General features: G+C 44.0%; 1 protein-coding gene across 40 annotated transcripts in view; it reads right to left on the bottom strand.

The window, feature by feature from the left end:
- Nucleotides 1–27,112, bottom strand: part of LOC116989340 (receptor-type tyrosine-protein phosphatase S-like) — a 394,665-nt gene that overhangs the window by 265,535 nt on the left and 102,018 nt on the right. For all 40 annotated transcript variants that reach the window (XM_033046622.1, XM_033046611.1, XM_033046631.1 and 37 more), the window contains exon 2: nt 11,734–11,902. In XM_033046622.1, the coding sequence (XP_032902513.1) occupies nt 11,734–11,836 (103 nt within the window). In that variant the 5' untranslated portion in view covers nt 11,837–11,902. The remainder of the gene's footprint in view (nt 1–11,733; nt 11,903–27,112) is intronic.

The following is a 27,112-nucleotide window of genomic DNA, read 5'->3' as shown; positions in this document are numbered from 1 at the left end:
ACTGCAAATTCAGCAAATTTAAGAAACATTTAGACAGGTACATGGATAGAATAGCTTTATCCAGCAGGAAGGTGGGACTAGTGTAGATGGGAGATGTTGGTGGGTGTGGGCAAGTTGGGCCGAAGGGCCTGTTTCAACGCTGTATGACTCTACGACTATACCTAATTAAAGCACCCTCATACTATTTCCACTGAAGCTCCAACTGTGGCCAAGATGACTCCGGATCTAAACATCTAAGGATGTTACAGCAACCCAACTGATTACTGGAACCGCTGTGTTACAATCCTGGGGAGATGGCTGTGCTCCAAGCCGTGCAACTCTGTTGACTTCTCTCCCTGAGACAACATCTGTGCTCCCCTCACTGTTACTCTGACAGCACCACTGCTCTCCCCTGCTATCCTGTTAGTCCCGACTGCTCCAACTCCTGGCGAGACCATGTGTTCCCTCTAGCCATCAACAGTCCCCACTGTCTCCACCAGCCTGGCTACAGCTGACCCAGGAATGCAAAGCAGTACCACAGGGAAAGGGATGGGAAGGCAGTCACATGAGCCAGTGATAATACTGCTGGTTTTTAACTGGGTGTTAAAATATTTGGCTGCATCTTCAATGTTCTGCAGCGAGGAACTCATGATGTGGCTTTGCAAAACACTTCTATCAATTCCAGGACCTAGGTAAGGGCTGCTGAAGAAGGCTCCCTCCTGCTCCATCCACATTGCTGGTGCAGTCATATGTTGTGCAGATGGTGCACCCTGCAGTTTCTGTGCATCACTGGCGGACAGCTGTGAGTGTTGAGTGTGGTAGATGGGGGTGGTGATCAAGTAGAAGGCTTCGTTTAAAAACATGGAACTGCGGATGGTGGTTTACAAAAAAATGATGCAAAGGGCTGGAGCAACTCAGCGGGTCAGGCAGCTTTGTTTAGTTTAGTTTAGAGATACAGCATAGAAATAGGCCCTTCAGCCCACCAAGTCCATCAATCAACCATTTCAAACTAGTTCTATGTTAAACACTTTTTTCATTCATTATGGACAATTTTTTTTCAGACGCCAGTTAACCTAAGAACTTGTATGTCTTTGAGATGAGGGAGGAAACCGGAGCACCAAGAGGAAGCCCACGCGGTCACGGGGAGAACGTGTAAACTCCATACAAACAGCACTCTGGATCAGGATTGAAACCGGATCTCTGGATCCTTGAGGCATCAGCTCCACCAGCTGTGCCACTCTGCCAACCTCAGAGAAATTACATCTTCAGCACCAGTCACACAAAAGTTGTAAGTGGATAGACACAAAATGCTGGAGTAACTCAGCAGGACAGGCAGCATCTCTATGGATAGAAGGAATTGGTGACACTTCGGGTCAATTTGGGTCTGAAGAAGGGTGTCGACCCGAAACGTCACCCATTCCTTCTATCCAGAGATGCTGCCTGTCCTGCTGAGTTACTCCAGCATTTTGTATCCGTCTTTGGTTTAAACCAGCATTTGCAGTTCCTTCCTACACAGCTGTACGGTGGATGGTGATCTCTGGGTGGAGTGATCGTATCACTTCTCAGCCTCAGTTTCCTGTGGGTGGAACACACTGAACGTGGTGCAGTTATACAGGGACAGAGTCAACCCAACAAGGCATGAGCAATGACATCATCCTATGCAGCTCTGTTGAATCCTGCAATTTAAATATTGCATTTTGTGTGCACCTGAAAGAGGAGAAATGCAAGGAACATCTACTCCCATCTTATCCTCTCTCCTCCTCATTAATAGGAAAGCAGTGCCAATTACTCGTTTCTGTTGATTTACTTTCAGCAATATATTTTTTGATGATGACATCAGCGTTCAGCAGGCTCGAAGGAGCTTAATTAACTTGCACAGCTCAGATAACACAACCCTGGGTTAATGAGGACCTCATCAGATGTTAATTCAGCTCCCGTGCATCGACCACCCCTCTGAGACTGGCAGTTACCCTGATGAGGTCATTGCCACTGACGATTAATCAAAAAATATTCCAGGGAGTAAAAATAAACAAAAATAATATGAAAGTCACTGTCAGTTCTTTGTTGCTCCTATGGAACATCATGGGGGAGTGGGGGGACGGGGAAAGTGACAGGGAAGGAACTGAATGGAAAATATCCTCTACTGACAGAGCTGAGAACAACACCATACAATTGTGTGGTTCCTTTAACACATCAACTTCATCTAAGAGAGTCATCAAACAGACAAAGAAAGATTGAAAGATATTGTGGCAAATAACCAAGAAGTAATTTTCACTTCTGTAGTTAACAAAGTCAAGGATGAAGCTTTAGGTAGCACAAGGACATCATAAACACTGCAAATACAAGGATTGCAAACTTCTCAAGAGTGGGATTGAAAGTTACAATGGCCACTATGAAGGCCTATTGTGATGGGAATTGTTGCACACCAACAGGTTCCCAGGTTCAATGATAGCTTCTGCACCAAAGACACATTAACATCAATACATTTTTGTTGAAGTTGCTTTAGTTGGTTCCTGGGGGTAGTGAGAACAAGATCCGGATCCTGTTCATTACAAACTGGTCCATCCTGTAACGTAGCTGGATAGGGGAGTGGTTTGTAATTCCCACTACTAATGATGGTTTTATGGAGCCATTAATATGGAATACGTGAAGGGCAGATATACCTGTGACTGGGACCAAGCCAGTGTTCTGGATAATGTCTGGTGCAATATCCTTCCTTACTCCAAAAAATCATTCAATTGATAAACCTGTTTTCTTAATACTTAAACTATTCGGCAAGGTATAAATGAGCCTAATTACACAACCAGTATGAAAATAAAAACTGCAGATGCTGGAACTCTGAAACTTGCCCACATTACCATCATGTCCCACCTACACTTGTCCTACCTGCCTGCATCAGGCCCATATCCCTCTAAACCTGTCCTATTCATCTACCTGTCTAAATATTTTGTAAACCTTCTGATAGTCCCTGCCTCAACTGTCTCCGCTGGCAGCTCGTTCCATACACTCGCCACCCTTTGTGCGAAAAAGTTACCCCTCATGTGAATACAGTCCAGTATGGACAGCCCAGTATGAGTACGGTGTCAGGGGGTTATGGGGAGAAGGCAGGAGAATGGGGTCATGGGAGAGATGGATCAGCCATGATTGAATGGCGTAGTAGATTTGATGGGCCGATTGGCCTAATTCTGATCCAATCACTTATGAACTTTCAAACGTATGGTCCCTCTCTGAGTTAAACTATCCACATACTCTTTCAAGAAACCATCTTGAGTACATCTGACAAATTTTGCACCATATCTTCATCCCTGTTCCTCTATCTCCAGCTGGTCATTTAGAGGCCTATAGTAAATCCTATTAGATTGATTGCACCTTTCACATTTTTGAACTCGACTCATTTTGCCTCAGTGAATGAACCCTCAAGTGCTGCTGCGACTTTCTCCCTGATTGGTATTGCAACTCTTCCACCTCTTTTACTTCCCTCTCCATCAAATTCTGCAGCTTTGAGTCAATGCTGTGAGAAGATTGCTTGAGTCACAGAACTTTAACCCAACTTCAATGGTGTGGTAATGGACTTGCTATATTGGTTCAATCATACGGGTAAAAACAGATCCCCATGGATGTTTCTACTTTCACCTTTATCAGTCCTTGATAATATCCTGAGATTAAGAGTTACATATGACTTTATTCCTTGGAGAGCAAGAGACTGAGGTATGATTTTGTAGAGGTGGATAAGGTAATGTGGGGAACAGGTAGGGAGAATGCACAGAGGGCAGGGGGATCAAAAACAAGAGGACAAATGTTTAAGGGTAGTGAGACAAGATTTAATACAAACCTGAGGGCCAACATTTTTGCTCAGAGGACAGTGGGTTTATGGAACTGGCTGCCCGAGGGGGGTAGCGAGGTAGCTACTAAAACAGCAGTTAAAAGACACTTGAACAAGGTCATGGATAAGAAAGGTTTAGAAGGATATGGGTCAAACATGGGCAAATGGGACTAGCTTTGATGGGGCACAGTGGTCAGCATGGAGGAGTTGGGCCAAATGGCCCGTTTCTGAGCTGTATGACTATGCCTCCATGACTCTATTCAAATCAGGCCGACACAGTGTCAATTTCTTGAAGGCCATATGGGTCAAGTAATTTGAGCCATGGGGGTAATGAAGAGCAGGCTGTGGGTGAGTGGAGATTGATGTTGAACCTGGCGAGCTGTCTTTTGCTGGCACCAAAGTGTTAACACGACAGATGGTTGGCCCCAGGTTGTAGCAAACCGGTTCTTTGCTTTGAGTTGATGCCTCGCTCACAATGTTAGACCGAGTTAAGTGGAAATGACATTCAGAGCTCCATCTGCACAATGGCGGAGACTCCCAGAACTATCGGCATTATTCAGGCAGCCTCTGAAGGATATTTTTGTTTATTCTCATTCTGAATTACAAGCCAATCACACTGGGTTTAATAGACCAAATACAATTAAAGCCATCATCCTTGTTCCCAGTTTGTGGAGGTCCTTCTACCGGTGCCAATTTTACTTTCCCTCAATCCTTACTAATAATGTTATTATGTGCCTTGTCCCAATTTAGTACTTTCCCCTAAGGTCTAGACATAAACTTATTCATAACTATCTTAAAACCAGTCATCTGGTCAGCTTTGTTTCCCAATACAAGGCCCAGTATGGTCCCTCCTTGAGTAGGACTATCCACATACTCATCTGAAGATACCCTCTGACTTGAGTCCTCCACACTCTTTGTCTATCACAGACTGCATTAGCTCAATCATCAGAATATAACTGGTTGAACCTTTGATAGACACAAAGTGCTGGAGTAATTTAACTGGTCAGGCAGCTACTCTGGAGGAAAAGGATGGGTGACATTTCGGGTCGGAAGGTTCCGACCTGAAATGTCACCCATCCTTTTTCAATAGAGATGCTGTCTAACCCGTTGAGTTACTCCAGCACTTTGGTATAAACTAGCATCTGGTTACTCATACTGTATACTCAAAGCCCTTTCTCATAAAAATCTGTTCACAGTGAGGCACTAAAATAGATAGCTCCAGAAGCCTGGCCTACATCAAACTTGCTAGCATTCAGTACCCACAACACTCTGTCTGAACAAAGACCTTTCACAATGCCCGGATTAACAATTTGGCAATAGCAGGCATCTCTTAAGACAACACAGATGGGCCAACCCACCCCTGGGATTGGCTTATTTTCTCCCTCTGTTTTCTCGAGAATGGGATTCCCATGTGGTTGTTATGGTGATGGCATCCATTAATGCCGGACTCAGTTGGGTTTGGCTGAGCTAACATCTGTGGCCTGGTATGTCAACGGCCCAAGTTTCAGGCAATGTTTGAGATGAACTTCCACGAACCCTATTCCTGGTCGGCTCCTGTTACCAATTTTATCTTTGGAGATCCTGAAATCTTCCAGCGATGTTCAAAACCTAACTCCTCCTCTGCCTAACCAGCCAACAAAACATCAACACATCCACAGGAATGCACCAAGCATAAATCACAAGGCTTGATGTTTATTTCACTTGAAATTATTTCCCTTTCATTGCATTGTCTGGACACTGACTCACTGACTCTAGTTGGGATATCAGCCATCTGGTACAAGAACATCTCAAGGATTGAACGCCAGCGAGCCATTTAACCCCAGGCCCACACCGTCTTCACCCCATATCCACACACTGCCACTTTCCAGAGGGAGAGGGCAATCGAAAGTGTAGTGCTGGCTGACTTGACCCCTCCGTAACCCACTGAAACTTGTAGCTTCCCAGTACAGGCAGTCCCTGGATAATGAAAGAGTTCTGCTCCTGACTGTGAACTGTCCCTAAACCAAGTTCTCCTTAAGTCTGAAACGTCCATTACCTACAGCTACCTATATCGTATTGCTCTGCATACACTTGCTATAATTCTTTTAGTTCACCGAATATTCTCCCTAACAATGCCCACAATTACACTAATGGAATATATACGGTGTCCAGTCATTAATTAATATTACAAAACAGTTTATTCAGATTCAGATTCAATTTTAATTGTCATTGTCAGTGTACAGTACAGAGACAACGAAATGCATTGTTATTGTTATTATTGCTATGTTGAATCATGGTTTTAAAAATACATGGGAGTTTGTGTAAATTTGGATTTCTGTAAGGGGTCATTTGTAACATATTGGAGAAGAAATTCATCTGCCGTTGTAAGTATTAAACATGTGGTGTGATAATATCCATGGGCTGAAGTCACTAAAACAGGATGTTACAAGCAGAGTGTAATCCACATGTGTTATGTATTGTTCGGTTACTAAAGCTGAATTATAACTCCATCTGCCTTGTGTTCTCACCAATTTGCTACTGTGCCTTGCAACATGAATACTTTTAATAATCTCACCTGGGTTATGTGAATACTCTACCTCCAGTTTACCCCACCACGGTATGGTGGCGTAGCGGTAGAGCTACTGCCTTACAGCGCCAGAGCCCGGGTTCGATCCTGACAATGGGTGCTTGTCTGTACGGAGTTTGTACGTTCTCCCTGTGTCCTGCTAGGGTTTTCTCCGAGATCTTCGGCTTCCACCCACATTCCAAAGGCATACAGGCAAATGTAAACTTCTCCCTAGTATGTGTAGGATAGTGTTAATGTGTGGGGATCACTGGTCGGTTTGGACTTGGTGGGCCGAAGAGCCTGTTCCTGTACTGTACAACATTCATCTAGCTGACCCAGTTCTCCAGATCGACCCCCTGAAACCCTTTCCATCTGTCTCTCATCCTTTAAAAGTCTTTCTAAAGCCACTCATTCTTACCAGGGTTTTCAGTCACATCTGCTGGCAACACCATCTGTGGTTTATCCCCTTCTCTGCTCCTGGCTATTGGCAATAGCTTTTTATTTCAAAGCTCCATGTTGGTTTGTCTCCAACTTGTAACTAATCTGCACAAGGTTTTACACTCATAGATACCGCGTCAACCTCAAACTAAGTCACATCCCCTCATAAATCCGCCACACAGACTGACTGCTATTCTGAGGCAATCTATAGCACAACACCGGCTGTGCAGATGGATGGTGAGACTTACACTACAGCTCATGCCAAAAACCGTTGTTTCAAGAAGTTGAGTTATAGTTAGTATATTTATCCGCAGACGTACGGCTCCCTGGGACACAGGAACACTTTGGTTTAACGTTTCTCTGTCATCTAATTAATTCAGTCGAAGCTGGTTCGAACACATGCCAGCGAAAACTCACCCTGTGCTAACAGCTTCCCCATGATCTCCTTTGAAGAGTGACTTCCTGAGCTTGCTGGCCTGGTGTTCGCACAGTTTAATAATTGCCCTCACTGGCAAACCATGGCCTTCATTGTGTTGTGTATATGAAACAGTGCCACAAACACATCAAGAGTGCTTCCTTCGTCAGTACCTTCAGGGCTGTGCCTTCCACCACCTTGAGAGGCGAGGTCTACTAATACACAGAAACAATGCAGTTTTGCAAGTTTTTACCCTACATCAAACAATCCCCTGGCTTGGTAGTGGATCACTGTCTCTTCATGGATCCATTAGCTATAAATACTTGGTCCTGAATCAAGGGCTGCATGGAAACACCATCACCACAGCGGCTGTTGTACTTCAGAATGGCTCCTCACCACCATCCCAAAGCCTGCCAGAGATGGACAGAGTTGCTGGTAGTGCACACATCCAGAGAACAGTTAAAAAGATCTTTGCCAGATGCCTACATCACCATGTGCTTACCGTATATCTCCTCTTTTGGCACCCCTCCATCACCAGCTTCCCCTCACCCCCTTACTTCATCATTACCTGAACTGCACTGGGAAAACACCCACAAACCTTCACTAATTGGTTCCATGGCCAATTGGCTGACAAAAGGGACTTGAGAAGATTATAATCAGACCAATTTACAGAGCAAAGATATGCCTTGTTGCTCAACATTTAAAAAACTACATTCACACTTGATGGTAATAAGAAAGAACAGATTAGCAATATCTTTCACAACCTCAATGTATCCCAAATTCGTCTCTTGTCCATTTTTTTAGGGTATATTCATTGATGCAATGGAAAACACAAAAATAAAATACTCTTTGAGGAACTTACAGAATGACTGGCATCATTTTACATTGGTCTCGATTAATTAGGTGGTGGAAGATGTAACACAAACTGGATCTCTCCCCCTTGCAGCAACGTCTGATGATTCTACCAGAGCTCGCTACACATCCAGGACTTCGGTGCTAAAGATCCCTTGCAGAAAAACTCAGCAAACCAGGCAGCACATGGACAGAAACAAAGCCAATACTTCAGTGTCCAAAGGGTCTCAGACAATAGCTGGTGATTTTTATCTCTTTTCATGGATGCTGCTTGACCTACTGGGTTTTCCCAGCACTTGCTGTTTTCATTATTTTCTCTCGTCACTGTGTGTGGGGCCTTGCTGTGTATAGACATATCCTTGGCACCAACTATATTGAACATCCCCAGATAATTCCAGTAGGGAATTTTAAAGTGTTAAAAATTGCTGGATGACAGTAATTAATTCCTTACTGCATTCCTAATGCCATGATTAATTCTTATATTTGCACGGTGTGACAAATCAGTTTCTGACAATTTCTAGCTGAGTTCTGCAACAACTCGGCAGGCTACCAGCAGACGCAGAGAGGGCACAGACGGGTGAAGACGGCTCAGATGGCAGGTGATATATTTAATGCCAAGGTGCGTGAACTGATTGCCGAGGTGCGTGAACTGATACATTTTAAAGAGAAGCAATATAAACTAAAAGAGGAGGCAGGAACATAGAGGTGTATGGACACCTATCTCTGAAAGTGACAAATCGAGAAGGTTATTGAGGAAGGAGACAGGGTTCTTTCCTAAACCCTTCACGCATATTAATCGGTATTTATCAGCTGCAGTGCAACATTTTTCTCCTCATCACAGTTTAATAACGATAATGGCATTTTGGAATGCAGAAGAGATTTATCAAATAGAACTTCAGATGTAGTCATGGGTCAAGAGTCTTTTATTGTCATATGTAACGGTAACGGAACTATGAAATCTTTACTTACTTACAGCAGCACGACAGCTTTGTAAGCACAGTACTCAATAGGTAATATAATAAACGAACATTAAAAAAAGTTCAATAAATAAAGAAAACAATATTTTGAAAATAACAAAACAAAGCAAAAGGAGCAAGGTCGGCTTCCTTAAAGGAGGGGGAGGTGGGGTTGCGTGAAGGTGATCAAAAGTATTAGTATTTGATAAAGATGCTGCAAAGGCAATCCAGTGGGTAACCGATGACAGTGATTTAAAGCAGTCAGAGAAAGAATTACAGGCTGCTGTGGAAATTGTATTATGATGCCCCTAGTGTGCTGCCTGTAAAGCTGATGAAAAACAGGATCCACACAAATAGAGGATTGACTATTTTGTTGGAAGGAGGATATTGCAGCAATATGGGGAGAGAGGACTGGAAATTGGATAATTCATTCACTGTATCAGGCATGATGTGTCAAATGATCTTCCCTCACTGTCCAACAGCTCCTGGCTGAACTAATAGTCTTACCACCAGTTTGCTTCATCACCTTTTTCATCTTTGTGTCAGAGGCAAGATTTTGATGAGAGGTGAATAGGTGAAATATTTCACAGCTTGCTGACTTCCGGCATTTCTGTTTGAAGTTCAACAGCAGCAACAAAGGCTGAGAGGAATGGTCGCCATTCAGTTGCCAATGGCAACCAGGAAGAGCGCAGTTTGATATCTGGCCCTTTGCAGAGTCATGTGACCTCAACAAATATGGCTGCCACTCTGTGGGTTAGGGAAGGCAAGATGAACTAGCAATTCTGCTCCTCATGCTCAATCCACGAGTATGATGAAACTCCACATTTTCCCTGGTACAACGACGCTGATATAGTTTTACAAAAATAAATTTACTTTCAGTACTGCCATTAAGAAATTCCTGAAAACACATCTTGCTTACAATACTGCTGGCATCTCTCCAAATTATACAGACTGCCTCTGCAAATTTACAATTCTACAAATTATTTAAACTGTCTCTTTACTCAGTGTGGTGTCTCAGAACGCCCAATTGTGTAAAAGATGGTTTTATTATTCTATATCTGTTGGAGTTATCACCTTGATCCAGTGGCATCTGAATATCTCTTGTGATGCAAGTGTTATGTGCCTAACTCATATTACCCTACATATATTGGGAAAAACCTGGACAGCCTAACAATGGAACTCCCCTGTAACCTGAAGGGATATCAGTGTTTTCTGTGCAGGTATCTCTGCAACACAGAAAAAGGGATATCACTGTGTTGTGTGTGCACCATCTACAAAATCTACTGCAACAACCAGGCAGCACAATAGTGCAGCTGGTAGAGTTGCTGCCTCACAGCGCCAGAGACCTAAGTTTGATCCTGACCTCGGGTGCTGCCTGTGTGGAGTTTGCATGTTCTCCCTGTGACCACGTGGGTTTTCTCTGGGTGCTTCGGTTTCCTCCCACATTCCAAGGATGTGTGGGTTTGTAGGTTAATTGGACTGTAAAAACGTTATTCCTTTATCATGTATCTATACACCTTAAATAGCTTGATTGTAATCAAGTATTATCTTTCCACTGACTGCCCGCTGAGTTACTCCAGCATTTTGTGTCTATCCTAAATGGGAATAAAGCAGACTAATGAAGGCTGCAATACTCCTGTGTATAAAAATTGTTTGCGGTTCCTCTCACAGTCTGTACATCAAATCTGAATAGAGACCACCTATCAGTTACACACGGACTCAATAATGACAAGCACAGGCAATTATCCATATCTAGCTTGCCATCGCTAGACACCAGTATAGCAACAGGCATCATTTAACCAATCCCTTAACCACATACTATCTTGGGAAAACCATAAAACAGAGAAGTAGAATTTGTGGTCATTTAAGGATATCGGGAAACGCCTCTCCACCTTCCGAAAGTAATCAAGCAAAGCTCAAGGGGATGTTTACTAAAATATAGGCGGAATCTCATGTTGTAGTTCAATAATGCACGGAAGCATGAATGCAGACTGATAATTCTGACACAGGCCCTAAAATGTATGCAGGCAGCTAAGCTTCTTGGATCCTGGGCTGTTGGTAATCCTTAGGATTCCCTCCAGTCAAATGGCAAATGTTATCAACATCCATGGTATCAAGAAATATAAAACAATAAGAATGGAGAAGGGTGAAGGTCACGTTTACATGATTAACACATTATTCACTCCTAGTTCGGATAATGTTCAGGATCTTTTTATCCCTGGACAAGAAAGTCTGGAACTAGAAGGCACGGGTTTAAGGTGAGTGGGAGTAAATTAAAGGAGTTCTGAAGGTTATATTTCTCACACAGAGGGTGGTTAACAGGAATGAGCTGCCAGAGTAGTTGTTGGAGGCAGATGCAATGATTATGCTTAAAGATGCTTGGATAGGGACACGAATAGGGAAGGTGTAGGGGCAAGAAGGGTCTCGACCCAAATCGTCACCCATTCCTTCTGCCTGTCCCGCTGAGTTACTCCAGCTTTTTGTGTCTTAGGTATAGGGCGGTGTGGGCCTAATGGGATTAGCATAGATAGATGTGTGGTATGTTTGTATGTTTCTATGGTTTTAACAGCAGGAGAATTCAGATTCTCAATTGGAATTGGAATGAATAAATGAAGAACAGGGTCATTGGTCTACCAGTGGACAGCTGGGCGATTAACACCAATAGGGGTATGTCTAACATTTGTCACACTGTCATCACAAGGTTGGTCAAGTTGGGAAGTCTTACCTTCAATCATGGTGTCAGACACGGCCGAGGACAGCAAAGCCATGAAGAAGACTAAAGCTGGCATCATCAAGTGAGTAGGTAACAGCATCCTTGGCAATGACATTTAATGCTGGCCTGGAAGCCGAAGCCCGTCCCAGAGTAACTATGCGTCTTCAGATTGGATTCAAGTCTGGAGACAGAAGACAAAATATACAAGGTTAAAACTCTGAGCATTTTTAAAAAGAAGTACCCCTTGAAAGCCCCGGTGGAATATTGCTTTCAAATATATGACGAGTGGAATTGAAGAGCCCAAGCACTCAGGTGTTGGCTTCAGACCAGGAACACGATCCAGCCTTAATGATGGCTCTTATTCTCCTAAATGCAAAAGTTGCAAGTGAAAGGAATTCTGGCAGAGTCCACCATTTCTGAATGGGCAAGGTCTCGAGGGACACCAATCTCTGTGATTAGTGTTGAGTATGACTGTCCATTTGAGCACGGAACTATATTACTTGGTGTACGTACGCCGATTTTTGCTTATATCACTGATGCATTATATTCCGTGCACGTTGTATCAGTCAGCTATGCAGGGGAGTCCAGAAAAATAAACACTTTGTGAAGCTCAGATCCAAGTCTGGAAATTCAATTACTAAACAGTGCTCCAGAAAATAATAAGATATTCTACAACTAGGAAGTACATTGGCGTTGTCCTTTGTACCGACCAAATTGGGCCTGCTGTTCCAAGCATAAAACAAAACTGTCCCACCAGAAAGCATTTTCCATTTTCTAAGCTATAAATTTAAACTTTTATTTTTCTCATTATTGAAAGTCATCACTGGCAAAATTGACACTTATTCTCCACCCATGAATTGTTTTTGAATTAAGAAAGAAGTGGAGATTCAACCACATAAGGTGGGTCTGACATCATGTACACCCAGACTAGGTAGGGTTGACACATCTGCTTCCCTGAAGGATGATCATTTTATTGCAATCCTTCAGTTTCATATTTGGTAGCGTTTTCAGACAAATTATTTATTGAATTGTTAGAATTTGTGTTGCTCCGTGATTGATAAGACACAAAATGCAGGAGAAACTCAACAGATCAGGCAGCATCTCTGGAGAAAAGGAATTGGTGACGTTTCGGGTCGAGACTCTTCATCAGACTTAGAGTCAGTGAGGGGGAAACTAGAGGTATGGGACGGTACAGAACAAAGTAGAGTGCGCATCGATGGCTCAGGAAAGGTGGATCCCACAATGGTCCATTGTTCGCTGGCGATGAGGTGATAACGAAGGAAAACAAACGGTGAAATTAGCAAGAGGACAAGGGTGGGGGAGGGACAGAGAGAGAGAGGGAATGCAAGGAGTACTTGAAGTTAGAGAAATCAAAAATCATGCTGCTGGGTTGAACGCTGCCCGTGCAAAATATGAGGTGCTATTCCTCCAATTTGTTCACCCTGATAGTGAAGGAGGCCCAGGACAGAAAGGTCATAAGGTATAGGAGTAGAATTAGGCCACTCGGCCCATCAAGTCTACCCCACCATTCAATCATGGTTGACATCTCTCTCTCTCTCCCCCTCCCCTAACCCCATTCTCCTGCCTTCTCCCCATAACCTCTGATACTAGTGCTAATCAAGAAGGTGACTATGGGAGTGTGAAGGAGAGTTAAAATGTTTGTCAACTGGGAGAGCTACATGGCTGGATTTGAATTATTGCTTGATGTTGGATAATGGGATTTCAGCGCTTTTCCATATACGTTAGTATCTCTTCTACATACGTCTGTATTAAATTGTTAATGAACTGTTTTTTTTGTGGGTACGGTACAAATCATCACTGATTGTGGGCGGTAGATGTGTTTGGAACCTGGGCAGGGGCTTGGAGTCCAGGGCAAGGGCTGGGAACCTAGGTAGGTGTTTCAAATTTCAACATAGGGCTTGGAATTTTGGGTGGGGGGGGGGGGGGGGGGGGGGGCGCAAGGAGGTTGGAGACTGGGCAAGGGTCTGAAGTCTGAGCAGGGTCTGGAATGTAGGACAAGGGTTGGGAGTCTGGGCAGGACTCCCGGTGCATGTTAAAGCAAAGTACATGTTAGCCGTTCCCTTTCTGAGGAAGGTCACCCTTCCCTTCAAAGGAAAATACTTCAGCATGTCCACATGCCCCTCCACTGGTTAGCTCAGCTCATCGATGGACCAAGTATCCATCTCAGCATATAATGCAGTGAATCAGCAAATGTTAATGTGTGAAGGAGATGGATGAACAAAACTGCAATGCCCTTGCCTTTGAAAGCAGCCTTATTAATATCCAATGGGCAAAAGCTGGATGTCAGGATCGATGGAAATCACAGGCTAAGATTGTCACCAAAATGAGAAGGGGCATGGTTTTTAAAATTACTCAGTTTTATACATCCTTTCCTGCAATTTAATTGCGAGGTTTAATTTCGAATGATTTTTCATCACAGGCGGTGAGAGGCCGCCAGCTCATATGCAGAGCACACCTCTTTGAATAAAATCCATCAGGGAATGAAGGCTGCTGAATGGGTTAGTCAGAGGCTCATGAATAAAAAAGCACTAAGCGCAGCATGCCAGCTCTCTCCTTTCAGGTTACACGTGAGGTCAAGGTGAAGATTCACATCCATTCAGTGAATTGTCTGATAACGCTCAGGGAGATAAATAACCTGGCTGATTTAGCATTTGGCACCTGACCTAGGATCATTCATTATCATCGAACCGCCCACCGCAATAATAGCTAAAATCTAATAGCACTCCAAAAAAAGAAGACTATTCAGGCTGCTGCAGTCAGTTCATCAATATACAAGACCCGGGCTAATGAAGCTGGCGTGATCTTGTTTAACAGCAGCGCATTCCAGAAAGCTGGAACCCATATTTAAATAGCAGATATGCAAACCTTCAAGTGAGAATACATAGAGGCATACAGCATGGAAACAGGCCCTATGGCCCAACTGGTCCCAGATGCTCCATCTAAGCTCGCCTCATTTTCCCGCGTTTGGACCATATCCCTCCAAATCTTTTCTATTCATGTACCTGTCCAAGTGTCTTTTAAATGCTGTTCTAATACCTGCCTCCATTATCTCCTCTGGCAGCTCGTCCATATACCCACTAAGTGAAAAATATTGTATCAGGCAAGTCTTCAGCCCATCTCAGATTTGATGTGGACACTGCAGCAGGACATTCATTTTGTCAAGTCCAATCTGCTGTTCAATTAGATCATGGCAATCCATTCAATCTCCCCATATCCAACAGAATCCCATTGCTAGCTCCAATCCTCCTGGACATTCACAGCTTCTTGGAGCAGGGAAATCCAAACTTCTGCTACTTATTGCAAGATAAGAGGGTCCCTGAATTCTCAATGAAATTATCAATGTATCCTCATGATTCTCTCTTCAGAGAAAATTGATTCAAAATCATGTATTTTAGAGATTTGTATCCAAAACAGAAAACTCAACCCAAATTATCTAAAATATATTTCCCTTATAACCTTATCAGGTGGCATGGTGGCGCAGTGGTAGAATTGCTACCTTACAGCGCTTGCAACGCCGGAAACCTGGGTTCGATCCTGACTACGGGTGCTGTCTGTACAGAGTTTGTACATCCTCCCCGTGACCGCGTGGGTTTTCTCCGAGATCTTCGTTTTCCTCCCACTCCAAAGACATACAGGTTTGTAGGTTAATTGGCTTGGTGTATGTGTAAATTGTTCCTAAAGTGTGCAGGATAGTGTTAATGTGCGGGGATCGCTGGTCGGTGCAGACACGGTGGGCGAAGGGCCTGTTTCCGCGCTGTATCTCTAAACTAAACTAAACCTCTTTAATTCTTCCTCTTAGCCCTCTATCCGCTTCCATCTCTTGTGCTAATCGAGCTTCCTCAGCATGCATCTCCACAATTTGTCTCAACTATTCCACTTGCTCATGAATTCCATTCTCTCTCCATCCAGGGAGATTTACTGCTAGACTGATTGATAGGCAACTATTACTGACGGCCCCTGGTTTTGTTCTTCTCCATACGTGGAAATTCACTCTCTGTGTCTCTCTTGCCTAGACCTTTCATAAATTGGAAAGTTTCTGTTAGCTTTCATTTTGCAAGAAAGAGGACCTCTTTCCTGTGTTGCAACCTTGAACTCAAATTTCTTAGATGCAGGGATGCCAGGTGTCCTGGCAATCTTCTTTTAAATCTTCTCTGCACTCTTTCAAGTTTAATGGCATCTTTCTTACGACCAAAATGAAACGGAATGCTTCAAGAGTGGGTTCGCCAACATCTTGTACAACCGTAACATAACATCCTAACTTCTATACTCAGTTGTGTAGCAAGGAACTGCATCTGCTGGTCAAAATCGAAGGTAGACACAAATTGCTGGAGCAATTCAGCAGGACAGGCAGCATCTCTGGAGACGTTTCTGAAGAAGGTTCTCGATCCGAAACATTACGCATTCTTTCTCTCCAGAGATGCTGCCTGTCCTGCTGAGTTACTCCAGCATTTTCTGTCTATTTTCTTTACTCAATTCCCCGACTGACTTGAGTCACCCCAAAATGTCAGGCAGACCTTGCTCCCACGCCAGAGTCAATGTTGACTCGATTAAACTTTCATTAGCAGGCATTATGAAAATGTCATTACTTTCCAATGAGTCTTAGATCCTTGGGAATGCCATCAATAATTTCCACTTAACCTCCAAGACATTAAGTTCTTTGAATTCATAAAACTGAGGTCCAATGTTCAGTCGGCATTTGCCCAGATAACGCCCGGGTTTCCATGGTAACAGTCATGTCCTTAACCTGGGCAAACGCATTGGCAAAAGGGGGCTGAGACGTGATGAGAATGAGAGGCTGTGGTCAACAACCTCAAGGTCATCTCACGATTCTACATATTACTCATCACAAAAGCCTATTTTGCAACAGATGTGTGTTTCCTTAACTGCTTTCCATCAGGCCATTGGTACAACATTGAACGGTTCTTCATATTTACTGGCTGCAAATTTACCAGAAATTCAACGCACAACATGCTCAGACATAAAAAAAAATGCTGAAAATCTGACATAAAATGAGAAATTGCTGAAAATGCTCAACAGGCCAGGCAGTCAGGGTCAATGAAAATAGCCACTGGAGGAATGGGACCTTGAGGCTGGGTTGGGGTGGGTGCAGGATATGGGGTCATTTCTGGTTAGATGGAGATTGGCGCCATGGATGTTGGGGTGAGTGGGATGTAGATTAGGGTCTCATTGCAGCGTTTGTGGGAGGGATATGACAAATAGGGAGTTGTGGGCAGGATGAATCAGTAGTAGAGGCCATGGACGGTCAGACGTTAGGACAATTGGATGACATTGGTAACATGGTTGTGGTGGGGGAAAGTTAAAGATAGTAAATAATTAATTGGGAGTAACAAAGGAAGCTCCTCAACACGTTTGGGAATATCTGTGGAGAGTGAAACAGGGTTAACAGTTTAGGTCGATGTGTTTCTTTCTCTACAGATGTTGTTGGACTTGCTGAAATTTTCCACCATTCTTTTTAAGAGTTCAAATTTCCAGCACCTCCAGTGTTATGCTTTAAATTACTTTGATCGCAACACTGCAGTGTGCAGAAAACATATCTGAAAACATATTCAAGAGTGACGAATTTAGGCGGACCCGAGATACCTCAGGATAAGTTCCAATGCTCCAAAATCAAATAATTTCATGAGCCTGAGTTTAGAATGTGGGAGAGTGGCTCACACCAGGAAAGGTAGTCAAGTTTCCAAGGTGAACCACAGCAAGCTAGGAAAGGCCTTTAATGAAGGTAATTTTCAGTGGCTTAGCTTAGAAATAAACAGAACAAGGCAACTAAATCTGATCATCAGTTGATCATTGAATGAATCTTCTCGAGGACTTCAGGAAGTAGTGTCAGGTTGGCAAATTGCTAATCTCTGCAATTTTAGGACAAGTTTGGAGGACTGACAATCCCAGAGAAGTACATTAACCACCTTTCATTAACCTGGGTGTTGGCATTTAGAGTCATAGAGTCTATGGCTCTAAGTTGGCCCACACCGGCTAACATGTCCCAGCTACACATGTCCCATATATATGCCAAGGATAAATTCACAATCCCCCAACCAACCTTGTTGTGGACCTTGTACATTTCAATCTGCACTTTCACTGTAGATGTAACACCTTCTACAATCTGTATATTTTCTGTTTGCACTACCTGTTGTACTTGTATGTGGGTTGATGGTGCTTCATGTATAGTATGATATGCCTGGACAGTGTGCAAAACAATTTTCACTGTTCCTCGGTACACATGACAATAATAAACCCACCAATACCAAAGTGTTGTATTTCATGAATGAAAACATTTCTTATTGCAGTCCTCAAAGAGCCCCTTAAATGCCTGTCCCACTTTCACGACCTAATTCATGCCCTCTGCCGAGTTTGCCTTCAACTCATACTCGCAGCATGGTCGTCATAAGGTCGTTGGATATCGTAGGAGGTCGTAGCAGGCCGTGATGCTAGTCGTAGGTACTCGTGGCATCTAGGTCGGGGCGTTTTTCTAGCATGATGAAAAATGTCCACGAAAAAAAAAGGTCGTGAATTAGGTTGTGAAAGTGGGACAAGCCCTTTATCCTGTCCTGTCCTGTTCTGCTGTCCTGGTACATCAGGCCTGTGCGTATTTGTGTCCACTAACTGTTGGAGCATAAAAAGCACTGACACCGGTGGTAAAGGTAATTCTGAGGGAGCAGGTGAGACTCAGGTTAAGAGAGACTAGCTTCATCTCTATCTCCAGGGGTTCTCATACTTAAGCCTAGGAGAGTGGTAAAGCCGGAGATGATTAGCAATAAAAATCAAACGAGAAAAGTGTAGATGCTGGAGATCTAAAATGAAAAAAAAAACAGAACGTGTTGGAAACACTCAGTAGATCCGGTAGCAACTGTGGAAAGAGAAACAGATAGCGTGTCAGTTCTGGGACCAGGATGCAGGCTCCGACGAAGGGCTCGAGTTCTGTTTGCATTCCACAGTTGCTGCCTGACCTGCTGAGGGTTTCCTGCTTTTTCTGTGGTTAACAATGACTTTCAGATAGAGAGGTCTCAATCTTTAAACTCGTTTCCCATGTGCCATTTCCCAGATGGACACACTGGTAGGGCTGCAGCCCACTACTCACCCCCTCCACCTTGCGCGTTGCATAGCACAGTAGGAACATCAAGGAGACAGGACGTATGTGGACGGCTCTCCCTCCCCCACCATTCCAATATCCGGGAAGGGGGAGGGGAGGTAAACTGAGCATTCACAGCCAATCATTCAAATGAGCTGAACTGCAATATGCGATGGATCTGATCTCATCGCCGACATTCATCAGATTAATGATAGTTAAATGCATTAGTAGCCACGCCAGTCAGTATTAATATCCGGGATGATCTGCTTTAAAGAGATGATTCTTTATTCCACTAAAGTCTCCATTTCCCATAATGAAATTGGGATTGTCGGAAGACGGTGGGCACTTTTGAGAATTTACTGACAAGGGGGACAGCCCAGGCTTTGAAGTAATTTCATTCTGCAGACTGCCAGGGTCAGTCGTTAACGCTCGCTCAGAGACTGAGGCTTGTGGGTTCACACTCAACAATTGACGTGTGCTGTGTGGAAAGGAACTGCGGATGCTGGTTTATACCGAAGATAAGCACAAAGTGCTGGAGTAACTCAGCGGGTCAGGCAGCATCTCTGGAGAAAAAGGATGGGTGACGTTTCGGGCCAGGACCCAGTCTGAAGAAGGGTCCTATTTCAAAACGTCAACCATCTTTTGACTCCGGTGAAGCTGCCTATCCCGCTGAGTTCCTCCAGCCCTTTGTGTCTATCTTCAATAGATGTGTACTTGTACACTACACAGAGGATAACTCTGACCTGTTAGCGGTTGTTATCCTTGTTAATACAAGACCACCTATCGGCCTATTCTTCAAGCACACGCTCCTCATTGGAGCTTCAAATGCTTGTGCTCATTCTTCCCAAGGCTCAAGATCTGAATCCCTCCAAATACCCTGTCGATCTCATGTAGCACCAAAGTGGCTCATGTCACTGGGAGTGATTCATCTTTGCCCAACCTGACCTGTTTGAAGAGTTCTTGTGGGTGACCGAGCCATCGTCACCCACTATCGACCAGCTGGGCGGGACCACACTTATCTGGTTGTAGCCAGGGGTTCTGCCTCTCTCTCAGCTCACCTGATGATGATAGCATTAGTCATGTTCTAGTTACCCCTGGACATGACTATTCCAGCGCACCCCTGCCTGGCTTTCCTTAGTGCACCCTCCTTAACCTTAAGGATATCCAGACCTCCACAGCACCTCAAATGCCGTTATTGAGACCTCAGAGATACAGAATGGAAACAGCCCCATCGTCCCACTGAGTCCGCACGGACAAGTGATCACTAGCACTATCCTACATGCACTAGGCACAATTTACAATTTTAGCAAAGCAAATTAACCTACAAATCTCTTTGTCTTTGGCGTGTGGGGGAAAACCAGAGCACCAGGAGAAAACCCACGTGATCACGGGAAGAACGTACAAATTCCGTACAGACAGCACTCGTGGTCAGGATCGAACCCTGTCTCTGGCGCTGCAAGGCAGCAACTCTACCACTGCGCCACTTTGATGCCCCCGTTGTGCCACTGTGATGCCCTTAAGGACATTCAGAAGTCTACTCCATGCCACATGAATCTCGTTCACTTTTCCTATGCATGCTGACGCACATTAACTCATGTCAACCTAAACCTCATTCTGACACCGAGTCTCCAACCTGAAACATTAATGGTTTCTCTTTCCGCAGATGCTGCCTGAGCTGCTGAGTGTTTCCAGCAGTTCCTGGTTTCTGCTTCACATTGAACATCTATAGTTTTTTTTTGTTTTCAACTCAATTTTAAAATCCATCCCCTTGTATCTGAATGTCTCCACACTCCATCTGCTCCCTGTTGCCATTTCTCTTCCGCTCTTCCCATCCTGACCTCTCACTATTTCCTACTAGCTTCACCGCTGGTGGATACATCTTCAGCTGCCAATGCTGTAACCTCTGGGGTACCCTCGCTGGACCTCCCAATTTCTCTACTTCTCTTTCTTCCTTCAAGACATTTGCTCCTATCTTTTTCACATGGCGTGTAGTCCTGAGGCTTGGTGTCAAATCCTGTTCGATCACGCGTCTAAAATAAAGCTGTCTTAAGGGTGCTGTATAATACAAGCTGTTGTCAGTGCTACTGAAGACAAATGGGTACAAAGGATATCGCAGTGCAACGGAAATAGAGCTGGTTTTAGAGTCAACATTTTTCTTGCAACCAATGCCACTGAGTAGAATTGAAGGCACATTCAAACTTCCTTGATTAAAGGGCAACGTACATTTATATAACACCTACCAAAACCTACAGCTGATTCATGTTCTTTTGAAGTGCAATCATTCTTGCTTTGTCTGGAATATGGAAATGGTGTGTACACAGCAAAATCTCAAACTGGAAATCGGTCTGTCTCAGTGATATTTGTTAAGGGGTAAAAAGTAGTTTACACCAAAATATTATGAACTTGGTACTCAGGGGTCATGGAATTGACCTTAGGCTAGGTGAGGTGATGTTCCCCCTTTCCAGAAGTCTCACCATGCTGTCAAGAGATATCAAACCCCTCTGGCTGGAGAATAGTTAAAACCAGTTTCCGATACACCCCAGTTGTGATGTAAATGCTGCTTAATTGGTCAAACATCCCAGCTGGTAATGACACACTTTAGTAAAGAAAAATCACTCATTACACTTCAGAGTGCCAGTTCACTGTTTGCTGTGGGCTGTGTCTGAGAAATGCATAAACTTGTCATGTTAATGCTAATTCATTTTCAATTTCTGTGGGTGAAAAGCAGCAAAACTGGAGGAACGCAGCAGGTTGAGCAACAGCCGTGGGAGGAAAGGAATTGCCGATGATTCAGGTCAAAACCCTGCATCAGGACCCAAAACGTCGACAATTCCCTCTGCCCAGTTCATCCAGAAATGTGCTCTTTGTTGCAGATTCCCATCTTTGGTCTCTCTAGTGTTCAATTCCTGTCGAGATTCGCTTAAGTGAGGATAATGTGGTTCCTGGTCTTCTCTTGTAAAAAGCTGAAGGATGATCAGATCAAGCGGCCCAAAATGTTAAGGTTCAACAGTGCAGATGCAGCAAATGTATTTCCTCTGGTGGTTCAATTAAAAGTATTAATTCAATGAGTGGTACATCTGTGATATCAAGGCACAACGAAGAAAGGCTGGCTATTGGTTTAGTTTAGTTTGGAGTTCTTTAGTCAGAGGGTGGTGAATCTGTGGAATTCTTTTCCACTGAAGGATGTGGAGGCAAAGTCAGTGGATATATTTAAGGCAGAGATTCTTGATTAGTACGGGTGTCAGAGGTTATGGGGAGAAGGCAGGAGAATGGGGTTAGGAGGGAAAGGTAGATCAGCCATGATTGAAAAGCGGAGAAGACTTGATTGGCCGAATGGCCTAATTCTACTCCTATCACTAATGATCTTATGATATGGTGTGGAAACAAGCCCTTCGGCCCACCAAGTCCATGCTGATCCATACACTTGTTCTGTGCCCTCTCCCCCTTGCCCAAAAAGCAACATGCATCAAAACAACAGAGATCCAACTCCAAACCAAAGATGTCCTCCCACATTTACCCAATGTAGTCAGTACAGTTGGCACAATAACACGATGAATAGAAAAGAATGGGTGCAGTCAGGGGAGAAATGATGCAGAGATAGAACGTGTCACTTCTAAGCCACTGAGCTCCCTCCTTTCTATTATCTCACTGCACAAAACAGGTCAGGAATGACAAAGAAAAATGTTGCTGACAAGCATATAATGGATGATGGAGCTAGTGCTGATTAAGGTTTCATTCACAAACTACCAACCTGCTGTAGGCTTACCATGCTATACTCTGTGGCTGTTATTTTAATAGTAAAGGTTTTCATTCATTTGTTTGCAAGAAAACCAAAATGGCCACCAGCTGAAGTAAACATTGAATGACTCTTGCAGAATAGCTGAGTGAGAGTTCCAGCAAGGTTCAGGGTGGCAGGCGGGAGGGGGATTCCATTGAGCTCTGAACAAAGACATTCGGCCGTCACAGAGGTCAAGTTCATTATAGAAGGAGGTGGCCGTTGGTCGGAACTCGAGCTTTCATGTGTACCAAGGAATTGGAAGAAACAATGCAGGAGTGCGATCAAAGTTCTGTCTGCACAGGGAGAGCAACACGATCACGGGCAAGAGAAAATCCTTCCAATTCATTCAATCTCCTACATATTTATTATGAGGAGGTCATTTAGACCTATGATTGCTTACAAATTAATCTGATCAATGCTATTCCCCGACTGATTTCCCTACATCCTACTTGCTATCACTTGCTGCCCCCATCCCTGATTTTGTTGGAGCCCCACTTCACTGATAAGTAGCCGTGGGTAATTAACCCACCAACCCGCGTGGACTCAGGATGTAGGTGGAAACCGGGACACCTGGGATAAACCTATGCAGTCACAGGCGGGACCGTGCAAACTCCACACAGATAGGAGAAGAGGTCACCATTGAACATGGATCGCCATGCCACTGAGCTGTCCAATGGAGCTTAGTTTTGATATCAACACGGGTTACAGGGAGAATATAAAACCTAGAACCATGCATCATGTAAAATTGCCATGTGAATCAGAAATGTCACAAATACTTCCACAAAATTACTGCGGCGCCGTGGAGCAGCGGTAGAGTTGCTGCCTGACAGAGCCAGAGACCCGGGTTCGATGCTGACGACGGGTGCCGTCTGCATGGAGTTTGTATGTCCTCCCCGTGACCGTGTGGGGTTTCTCCCTGGACTGCATGTCTCCTGCTGTGTCTTGAGAATACCTGGTCCAATAGCCCTTGATTGCAAGGGAAGGTTTCATTTTGTACACAGCAGCATTCACAACGCAATATGTCTCAAGTTACTTGTAAAAACAACCATGAACTGTGTATATTGTTGCAATGGACAGATGAAACCCCAATATTTTATTGTGGATTAGTCTGATCTCCAACATGGTACCATATCCCACCACAGAAACCACCCTCAAGCTCTCCTGAAAGTTTCCCCAACAAAGGCCACTGGCGTATCCTTGTGATTAGGGCAGTTCCACAGGCCTCATCCCGTGCCGATGCACTGTAGCAGCAATCAGGAAAATCCCTGTTGAATGTCAGAGTGCAGACTGTGGTTGGACTCCTAGCACAGGCCTGAGAGAGAATCCAAACAAACCAAACCGTCACTCGAATTAAGCAGGCAGAACAGAGAGACAGTGGGAGTTTAATCTATCGTGATCCCAATTAAGGATAATTATCCAGCACAGTGTGGTCTGGCAGTAATGCTAGACATTTTAAATCTTAAAGTAAAGGCAATCGTAGGTTTGGTGTGGCCTGTATTAGATTAATTGCCTGCGATTTTTTTTCCATAATGTGCAACATTAAACATGCCACAAATATTGAAAAATACCGAAGCAGAAAATCCAACACAAAAAAAGTTATTTGTTTTCAGTCTGCCAACGCTAGACAGTGTGGCTGTTACAGAATGTCTGCAGCACCAATGCTGTGTGCAGTCTTGAGAATCGAACACTATCTACTGCATATCATGAATAATGTTGGTCAGTCATGGGTTAGGAGAAGTCTGGCGGAACAACACGTGCCGTAATTGAATGGCACAATGGCTGCCCCATATCTCCAGTGGTTGAGGGTCGATCCTGACCTCTGGAGCTACGCCTGTGGTGCTTGCAAGTTCTCCCCTTGACTCTGCAGGTTGCCCCGCATCTCTAAGACATGCACATTGGTAAGTTACTTGGCTACAAAACACAGGAGTTAGGACAAACACCATGAGCTTGGCTGATGCGATATGTTTTAAGGGTTGTTTTAGTTTAGTTTAGTTTAGTTTAGTTTAGTTTAGTTTAGAGATACAGAACCGACCAACACATTAACACCATCCTACACACACTAGAAGCAATTTACAATTATAACAAGCCAATTAACCTGCAAACCTGTACGTCTTTGGAATGTGGGAAGAAACCGGAGGTCCCAGAGAAAACTGGGATCATGTCATGCAGATCATGGGGAAAACGTACAAAACTGTTCAGACAAGCATACGTATTCAGGTTCGAACCTGTGTCTTTGGCGTAAGGGACTCCGGGTAAGGCAGCAACTCTCCCGCTGTGTCACCATGCTGCCCGAATGTCTAAGAGAGGATAAGAGAGTGGCAGAGATGGAATTCCAGAGTTTGGATCTCGGCAGCTGAAGACAGGTCATTATCGGTGGGGTGAAAAAGATTAGGTGTGTAAGAAGACTGAAAACAGAAATAACCACCAAAAACTCACCCCCCCTTCACGTGAGTGCTGGGATTGTGCAATAGGTTGAGTTCCAAAATTCACCTTTGATTTAAATTAAATTGAATAACGTGGCAATTGTGCAAGTGCGAGCTCTGATCTGCTGTGCTTAGTTAGCTCTCTCATGCGATTCATTCGGACCCATTCATCCACGAGGAACCAATATCCTTACCATGTTGAATGATCATTCCAAGGAATGCATCAGTGAGGGTGATAGAGAGAGGGAAGGGGACCAAAACTGGTCACATAGCATTAGAAGATGTGACAGATAATTTAGTCACAGCAAGGGAAATAACACTAGATAATGCATCCAATAATTGCTGGTTGGGAAACATGTATTTGCGTGGACACCAACAAAATCTTCCCAGATCTTCACCAAAAGGTTGCTGTGGTATCTTATTTGACTATCTGAGAAGATACGTAAGCAGGCCTTTAGTTTACTGCACTGGAGTGTTTGCTTGTTTACGTGCCCTGGCCTTGGAGTGAGTTTTGAAGCCACTACCTTCTGTATTGAGCTGTCTGTGCTGAACTGGATACTGGTTGCTGTCTGTATGGAGTTTGTACGTTCTCCCTGTGACCTGCATGGGCTTTCTCCAGGCGCTCCGGTTTCCTCCCACACTCCAAAGTCGTACATGTTTGCAGATTAATTGGCTGCGGTAAAATTGTAAATTGTCCCGAGTGTGTGTAGGATGGCGTTAGTGTGCGGGAATCGACTTGGTGGGCCAAAGGGCCTGTTTTCACACTGTATCTTTAAAATAAAATAAACTTCTGATCCAGGTGGAAGATCTACCCACCATTTGTGACCAGCTCCAGACGAGATAGCCGGAGAGAGAGGCAGATCAGTGGTATGGGCATGGGAAAGAGAGATTAAATGAATTACATTTTGGAGAAAACAGTTTTCAGAGACAGGCACACTCACAAGGCATCTGCTGAAGCCTTCCAGCATATTTCTCAGCCATACAAACATCGCTTTTACTCCATAATATGGCAATGCCCCAGGCTCACAAAGACCTATTTGTTCATCTGTTTTCTAGTTATCTTGACAATTTTAATCCTTTGATATAAGTATTAATAAAAATTCCTGGTGGATTGTATCATGGGATTGGCGCCCTGCTACGGACAGAATGCGGTTTTGTCTATCCCACTCCGTTGACTTGGGATCCAGTTGCTCATTACTGCTAAGTAGCAACGTCATGAGTATTTACAATTCTAGGAAGATTCTTTTTTGCCAGAGGTCGCAGAAACTGTGTTTTAGAGGGGCCAAGGTGGGACTAGTGTAGATTTGGGCACGTTGGCCGGCGTGGGCATGTTTTGCCGAAAGGCCTGTTTCCTTGCTGTATGACTATAACTCTACAGCAGTCAATGAAGTGCTAAGAATTTAGCCTCACTTCGTCAGATTTTCGCTACTGTAGAAGGGCCCAAGAAAGGTACGTTAGTCCAAAAAATATGCCAGCAGACATCATCTCAGTGTTTGGGTTAAGAAGAGATATTCTGCAGTGTCTCACCAAGGTTATGAGAAAGTAAGCACTGAAGTTCACTGTGCAAATAAATTCGAGTGGTAAGTCGGCTTGTTTAGAGAGAGTGTAGGTTCCACAGTGAGAAAACAAGAGACTGCTGAAAAAATAGATAATTTCCGTCCCTCCACCATCCATAACTCCTGACAGCTTCACTTGAGAAATGGACCTGGTGCATATATTTCCTCCGAAATTCCATCATGACGTCATTGAATGCCCATCTGAAATTTTGCTCTCTACTCTTTCCTCTTTCCCCCTAGGCAGGGGTTTGGGATTGAGAATGACTGGTTTCCACTTCGTGCGTTGAAATGACTGATGAGACTGACACGACACCCAAGTGGGGAGGGATGTGCTCGATGGGCATCTTCAGAGGTGGTTAGTTCCTTCTATGTGTTTATGGTAGGCAACCGCAGACCAATTCACATTCAACAGTTTAAGAGCCCGGATAGAAATATTAAACCGGCACTTTACGCACTCGTGCACAGAGCTGTCATGCGTTCCTTATATAGACACAAAGTGCTGGAGTACATGATAAGATCAGCGGGT

Source organism: Amblyraja radiata, chromosome 29 (genome assembly GCF_010909765.2).
Source record: "Amblyraja radiata isolate CabotCenter1 chromosome 29, sAmbRad1.1.pri, whole genome shotgun sequence".
NCBI lineage: Eukaryota > Metazoa > Chordata > Chondrichthyes > Rajiformes > Rajidae > Amblyraja > Amblyraja radiata.
This window is presented reverse-complemented; position numbering and strand designations above follow the sequence as displayed.